The 7,863-nt window shown below is 33.5% G+C and overlaps 1 protein-coding gene across 1 annotated transcript; it reads right to left on the bottom strand.

Moving 5' to 3' along the window:
• On the bottom strand, positions 5,335 to 5,993 carry LOC110262800. Its single transcript, XM_021103485.1, has 3 exons — positions 5,950 to 5,993; positions 5,601 to 5,856; positions 5,335 to 5,502 (listed from the first exon to the last, which is right to left on the bottom strand). The coding sequence occupies exons 1-3, from the start codon at positions 5,980 to 5,982 to the stop codon at positions 5,411 to 5,413; spliced, it is 381 nt and encodes a 126-aa protein (XP_020959144.1). The 5' UTR covers positions 5,983 to 5,993; the 3' UTR covers positions 5,335 to 5,410.

The raw sequence follows: 7,863 nt of genomic DNA on the forward strand, positions 1-7,863 counted from the left end.
GAGTGTTTAAAAAAATCATTAATGTTAACGGAATTGGCAAAGGATTTTACCACGGCATGCACTTGTTGTCTTGGCATTAGAGACATGAAATATTCTCTCAACCCCTCGTAGAGTCCCTCATGTTTCAAGCCAAATACTGGTTCATATTCATTGGTACTTGATAAACCCCATTTGTAGGGTTTATCTTGTGCTTGATTTAGGGGATTTTATACCCTTTTACCCACATTTATCCATTGAAATAGCATGGTTTTATAACTTCTCCTTTAATTGTGCTTAAGAGTGAAAACATGCTTTTTAGGACTTAAAATAGCTAAATCTAATTCTCCTTGTATTCCATTAGATGCCTTGATATGTTTGCTAAGTGATTTAGATTTAGGAGGCGAGGGTTGGACCAAGGGAATGTAGGAAAAGCATGTAGAAATGGAGAACTCATGGAGAAATAAAGGAAACGCAAAAGCTGTCAACCCGACCTCTTCGCACTTAATCGGCCATAACTTGAGCTACAGAGATCCAAATGATGCGGTTCCAGTTGGGTTGGAAAGCTAACATCCGGGGCTTCGAAATGATATAAGATTTTCTATGGTTGAACCGCGCATGGTGACGCGTACGCGCATAGTACACGCACGCGCCGTTGCTGCCACCTGGTTCACTTAAAGCAAAACGTGGCCAGCGAATTCTAAAGCCTTGTGGGCCCAATCCAACTCATTTCTGATGCTATTTAAGCCAAGGATTGAAGGGGGAATGAGGATACTTTTTCATAATTTAGAAGTTAGTTACCATTAGTTTAGTTTTAGCTTAGTTTAGTAGTGAGAGTTAGTTTCTAGAGAGAGAGGCTCTCACTTCTCTCTAGAATTAGGATTAGGATTAGGTTTAGTTCTTAGATTTAAGTTTTAATCTTTGCTTTCTTCCACTTCTATCTCTCAATTCTTTGTTGCTACATTCAATCTTCTTCTATTCTTTTGTTGTAATTTCCTTTATATTGTTCTTATATTTTGTTGTAGATCTAGTATTGTTCCTTCTACATTCTTCCAATTCAACAAGAGGTAATTCATAATAAATGTATCTTCTTTGCTTTTCTATTGTTGATCTCTTGTTTTTGTAGTTGTAGATTCCTTTAATTCTTGCATTTAATAATGTTTACTTCTATTGCACTTTATGTGTTTGTTGAAATGTCTCTTTTAGTTTTAGTGTAGATTTTGTTCCTCTTGGCCTAGGTAGAGTAATTAGTGACACTTGAGTTATCTAATTCCTTTGTTGATTGATAATTGGAGAGATTTCTAATTGGTTTGGGGTGCACTAAAGCTAGTCTTTCCTTGGGAGTTGGCTAGAATTTGTGGCTTAAGTCAATTCATCCACTTGACTTTCCTATATTTAGTAAGGGTTAACTAAGTGGTAGCAATGAACAATTCTCATCACAATTGAGAAGGATAACTGGGATAGGACTTCTAGTTCTCACACCTTACCAAGAGCCCTTTATAGTTGTTAGTTTACTTTTCTTGCCATTTATAATTCTTGTCTAAAAATCCTAAAAAACCCCAATTATAACTCACAACCGATAACAAGACACTTCATTACAATTCCTAGGGAGAACGACCCGAGGTCCAATACTTCGGCTTATGAATTTTAGGGGTTTGTACTAGTGACAAACAACTTTTTGTATGAAAGGATTATTGCTTGGTTTAGAAACTATACTTTACAACGAGATTTTATTAGTGAATTTCTAAACCGTCAAAAAATCCGTTCATCAGTGCTATCTTTTGTTTGTTTTACATGTGTCATCCAATGATAACACTTTTCCATCAGCTCATTCATGATTTTTTTCTTTATCTACGAGGTTTTGTAAACTTCAGCCACTGTTAAGGTTAGTTCAGAAGATGTTCCTTTAGCAAAGTTTAATGCTGCTGCCACTCCAGCATCTACCACCACCTCTGCCAGGATTTCAAGCTGTGAATTACTCTCTTGAAAGGGCTGAGTTGGTTGAGATGCTGGTGGACTTATCCCAAGGCTAAAGGAAGGCCTTTCATCTTTCCTTTCCTTAGTTTGAGCAGCACTACAGGATGATAGATATTTAACAATAATATTAAACAAAAATGATATTTAATCACTATAGTGAACCAAAATTCAAACAAATAGTGAACCAAAATCAAAATTTAAAATGAACCAAAATTATATTAAACAACAATGATATTAAAGAAAAGCAAGTAACATACCTGTCAAATGATGACAAGATTAGAGTTTCTTTCTCTGTTTGCCGGGCCACCGGAGTTTCTTGGGATTGTTCATCATCAGAAACTTCATAGACATCTGCATCCTTGAAAAACTCTTTAAGAACAGAGCTTGTAATAGACCCCGTAACACCTTGTTTGTTGGGTTTTGGACGGCAGCTATAAGAAATAGAAGAGAGTCCAAAGACAACAACACATTGAATTCATTTCTAGTTTCAACCGAACCATAATGAAACCATGTATAAGTAGTAACACTTACAGATCAATCGGTGCTTCTTGTTTGGATTGTTGTACTGTTGGTTCTTTGCAGGGCTCTTCCAGAGGTCTACTTCATTAAACAGTAAACATTTATATAATTATCCCAAACTATTATCATATTTAACAATGATATTTAATAGAAATTACACCAATCATTATAGTGAACCGAAGACGAAACTTATACTGAACCAAAATTCAAAACTACAGTGAACCAAAATTATATTTAAAAAAGTGATATTAAAGAATTTAATGCTTACACATTAACAGGTGCTTCTCGTTCTGATTCTTGTTGCACCGGTGGTTCTTGGGGTTGTTGCTCTTTTTCTTTTGCAGGGCTGTTACATTAAATAGAAAACAGTTCAATAACAACCATTAAAATTAATAAAAATAATTTTTATGTGAAACTTACGCTTCATTAGAAACTTCATATACATAGTCATCTTTCAATAAGTCTTCAATTACAGAACTTGTAATAGACCCTGTAACACCGTTCTTTTTGGGTTCTTGAGGGCAGCTGTAATAAGCAGAAGAGAGTCCAAAGACAAGAACAGATTGAGTTTATTTCTGGTTTCAACTGAACCATAATTAAACCATTTATAAGCAGTAAACATTGAACAAGATTCATATGGTGAATAAATATTTATTAACTTACTCATTATTAGATGTTTGTTGTGTTTCCTCTTGTGGAGGGACATAGATGAAGTCATCTTTCATCAACTCTTCCTGAACTGAACTTGGAAGAGATAATGCAAGAGGAGGTCTAAGGAATGTAAACAAAAATAAAGCTAATGTTGAATAATTAGAATAATTAGAATTTGTTTTGAAAAATAGGAATTCGCACATTGAAAAACTCACATTTCCAAAGGTTCAGAATGAATTTGTTGTTGAATCTCAACGATTTCTACTTCAGATTCAGGTGTAGCTCTAGTGACATTTAAACATAATTTCCTTGTGATTAATTAAACAAAAATTATTAACTAAATTTAAAAGAGTAACAAAAATATTTTTAACTTACACTCGTGGAGTTTTAGACTTCTTTCTTGGGAAGATTTTCTTTTTTCTATAATATTTGACCGGGATTTCTGGGGTATTTTTCCTTAAAAAAATAACAAATTAAAATTAGAAACTTAGATTAAAAGCAGAGGTCTAGAAAGACATTAAATTCATTTCTGGGCAACCACCGAATCGAAAATACAATATGCAGTGAACCGATTTACCTGGTATTGCTCACAGCATCTACAGAAGGTGTAGAGCTTCCTTGAGTCTGTAAGACTTGCCCACTATCAATATTTACAGTAGGCACCCTAAGCAATATAAATAAATATTAGTAATTGAATCTAGAGGAATTAGAAAAGGTTGTAGCAAAAGTAAGCCAGTAAGAAAAGGAATTCGGGAATAATAAACTGAATCTTACGTCTTAGAGAAATCATTTTGTCCCTGTGGAGAGTCAAACTGATCCGGAGCAATGTTTGTTGACTGAGCTCCATTATTTCTTTTCTTTGATCTTTTCTCTCTTATTATATCGAATGCTCATTGTCTTTTTTCGGCAGCATTGTCCTTTTCTTGTTTAGTTCTGAAAGTTCATAAAATAAGTATCAAGAAACCTAAAATGTAAGTATCAGTAAAAGAAAATATGATTCGAGAAACTTACTCCTTCTCAGGTTGGGTTGGTATTTTTGCCATTATTTCTGGTTGTTTTCTTCTTTTTATTATGGGTGTTTTCTCAGTTTTATTTTCTTTGTAAAACAGATAAACACATTGAATTTATACTGGAGACAAGACACTAACGATGAAGTCAACCAAACAAAAAGATAACACCGAACCGAAATAAATTAAACTGCTAAACCGAAACTTAGAAGCCCACCGAACCGAAAATAGATATATATGCAATCAACAAAAATACTTACTCATTTTCAGCTTCGCTTGTGCTCTCTGAATCTATAGGCACAGGCTTTGTTTTTTTTGTTTGTTTTTTAACCATCTTCAACGGTTGTTTTCTTTTTTTGTTGTGGTTTTTTTATTTCTTCTTCTCTGCAATACATAAGAACAAGCGCATAAGAACAAATTTAAGCAAATACAAATTAAATGAAATTAATATGAAAATTAAACTTACTGGGTTTCGAATTCAGATTCGGAAAGTCTTTCCTCTTTTGAAGAATAATCCGTCTCAACATTTTTCTTTTTTATTTTCTTTTCTTTTTCTTTTTGCTCCAAGTTACTTGTTTTTGTTTTTTCTTTCTTTTTTTTCTTTCTATACAGAAGTCCCTAAAACAGAAACAAGGTCTCAATTAATTAATCATCAAAATAACAAATTAACAAACTGGTGAACTGAATAAAGTAATCCTACCGAACCGAAAAATATTCATATGGTGAATAGTACATGACAACTATTTATTCATCAAGAAAAATGTTTCTTAATGCAGAAACATTCAAATGAACAAAACTAACAATTGCAAGTAGGACAAATAATTTAATTATAACCTAAAAGCATTTCAAAGCAAATTTTTCGGGGAATTTTAGTATAGTACTTACCAATGGTTGTGTTGTTTCGGATGACATCCGTTCAATGATCATTTCCCTTGTCCAATAGGCCACCCATGGTGCAGGAGGAGCTTCAGGTATAAATGGACGGGGAAACTTTGTTTCTTGGAAGTATATCAACATTAATACAAAAACACAGCCATCAACAGACTGTTTCTTCCCTTCTCTCTTGATTTCAACTCCTTTCATTAAGAAGTTGAGAACATACTTTGCACAATCCCATTCCCTAATGATGTCAATATGAAAGATCGGTGGCTTGTGGATTGGGGAGGCCACATTTACTGTTGTGGGGAGCAAGAAGCACTTTTGTATGAAGACAACAAAAGTCCTCTTGAATTTTTTCTGGTTCTCTTCCCCTTCTACACTCATATCCAGCACATTCTTTGTCAAAGTTGCCAAGGAAATATTTTTGACACTGTCAAATATTTTTCTGCTGGATTCAGCTTGTTGTAATCAACCTTTTCAGGAAAAAGATTCCCTACAATATTTTAATAGCAAAAATAAGACAAAAACGGCCAGTTTAATTATCCGGACACCAATGAATTGAAAATAAGCAGTAAGTGGAAAATGTATTACCTCCATTGGTTATGCCGAGGGCAGCTGCTACCTTCCGAGGAGTTATGTATATTGTCCCTTGTAGAGTTTTTAGGCATCCACTCTCTACATCAAACCGATCAAGCAATTCTATCAATAGTGTATCAAAGACATTCATTTCTGGCACATGTGTCAGACCACCAAATCCCATTTCTTCCACAATATCTTTCTTTTCTTGACCCATTTCCCTATACACTGTTGCTATTGCCTTTGTTTGGCATCTGCAATAGTGAGTTTTCTGCAAGTTTTGAAACAGAATGTGAGGATATATTTATAATACAAAATAGATAATATTCAAATGAAAATGGATAAATATATTTAATCTGCTTACGTTATAATGTGCCTTCTCCTTCATTGTTACCATTTTCTTGTTGTGTTTTGCTGTAGTAAAAAATTTTGGTCAATACTTCATTCAATATATCAACAAGCACAAGCATGTATATGTTAAACAAGTCAATTAAAATGCCACCACCCATTGAACCGAAAATCCTTCATGTACAGAATAAAAATAAAAAAGGCTACCGAACAGAAAAATGTGCATGTGATTAATAAATGATTATCAGCTTTCAATCAACAAAAATACTATTACAATAGTATGGCTTATCAAAGTGAAAGAGTTGTCTCTAATGTCAATTGTCCTAAACAAAACTCATTCAATACATCAACAACCACAAGCATGTGTATGTTAAACAAGTCAATTAGAATGCCACCACCCACTGAACCGAAAATCCTTCATGCACAGAATCAAAATCAAAAAGGCTACCGAACCGAAAAATATTCATGTGGTTAATAAATGATGATCAGCTTTCAATCAACAAAAATACTATTACAGTAGTATGGCTTATCAAAGTGAAAGAGTTGTCTCTAATATAAATTGTCCTAAACAAAACTCATTCAATACATCAACAACCACAAGCATGTGTATGTTAAACAAGTCAATTAGAATGCCACAACCCACAGAACCGAAAATCCTTCATGCACAGAATCAAAATAAAGAAGGCTACTGAACCGAAAAATATTCATGTGGTTAATAAATGATGATCAACATTCAATCAACAAGAATACTATTACAGTAGTATGGCATATCAAAGTGAAAGAGTTGTCTCTAATGTCAATTGTCATAAACAAAACTCATTGAATACATCAACAACTACAAGCATGTGTATGCTAAACGAGTCAATTAGAATGCCACAACGCACCGAACCGAAAATCCTTCATGCACAGAACCAAAATAAAAAAGGCTACCGAACTGAAAAATGTTCATGTGGTTAATAAATGATGATCAGCTTTCAATCAACAAAAATACTATTACAGTAGTATGGCTTATCAAACTGAAAGAGTTGTCTCTAATGTCAATTGTCATAAACAAAACTCATTCAATACATCAACAACCACAAGCATGTATATCTTAAAGGCCAAATGGATTATCAACAACCACAAGCATGTATATCCATATAACCAAAATCACAAAGGCTCTCGAACCAAAAATTTTCAATCAACAAGAATAGTGTTCTTCAATAGAAAATAAGTACTGAAGATAGTAACAGAACTCTAATTAAACTATCCAAACTAATAAGAACAAGCAACAATATCTTAAAACCCTAGTTGTACTGTAAAAATCATTCACAATAGTTCAATCCACTAAACGAAGTAAATCAAACCAGTAAAACTGAAATGAAACTAGGCGAAACGCGACATTGCAAGATTTTAAATGAACAGCAGTTTTCTCATACCTTTTGTAGTCTTTGTTGTTGTTTTCGTTTGTTTCTGGTTGTTCCTTGCGAAATCTTCTTCCGAATCATTTGCCGTAGTGATTTCTGCAAAGAATGTGATTGAAGTTTGAGTGATGTTCAGAGAGATTCGAAGAGAGTGAGTGTTTTGGGGTATTGGTTTCGTGTTGAAGATGTAACGTTCGTTCATAATGAAGCGCGAATGGGAAAACGAGACGTTTTTGTGTGGCGTGTGTTTCTCGCTCTACATTTAATGCGCTTGAAGCAATTTGGGCTTGGGCCTATATGGTTATATGGATGTGTAGCAGCCCTGTAAAAAAACGGGTACTTTTCAAAATTAAAAATGTAACTATCAAAATTAAAACATATAATGTAATATTATATATTAATAAACTTTTAGACCACTTTTATATTTGTGTAAGATTTAAAAAATCTAGTTGATTATCAAATTAATGATACAACTGCTCTAGTTATTAAATTATTAGTTTAGATATTTAATTAGATTAATTTAAATT

This window comes from Arachis ipaensis, chromosome B05, assembly GCF_000816755.2.
Source record: "Arachis ipaensis cultivar K30076 chromosome B05, Araip1.1, whole genome shotgun sequence".
NCBI classification, from domain to species: domain Eukaryota; kingdom Viridiplantae; phylum Streptophyta; class Magnoliopsida; order Fabales; family Fabaceae; genus Arachis; species Arachis ipaensis.

What these genes read in the sequence shown, in the direction of transcription:
- LOC110262800 (XM_021103485.1), bottom strand. Translation starts at nt 5,982, where the DNA reads ATGGTAACAATGAAGGAGAAGGCACATTATAAC. An exon ending in AGGAGAAGGCACATTATAAC is followed by an intron (nt 5,857 to 5,949) that starts GTAAGCAGATTA and finishes CAAAACTTGCAG; the next exon opens with AAAACTCACTATTGCAGATG. An exon ending in CCTCGGCATAACCAATGGAG is followed by an intron (nt 5,503 to 5,600) that starts GTAATACATTTT and finishes AAAATATTGTAG; the next exon opens with GGAATCTTTTTCCTGAAAAG.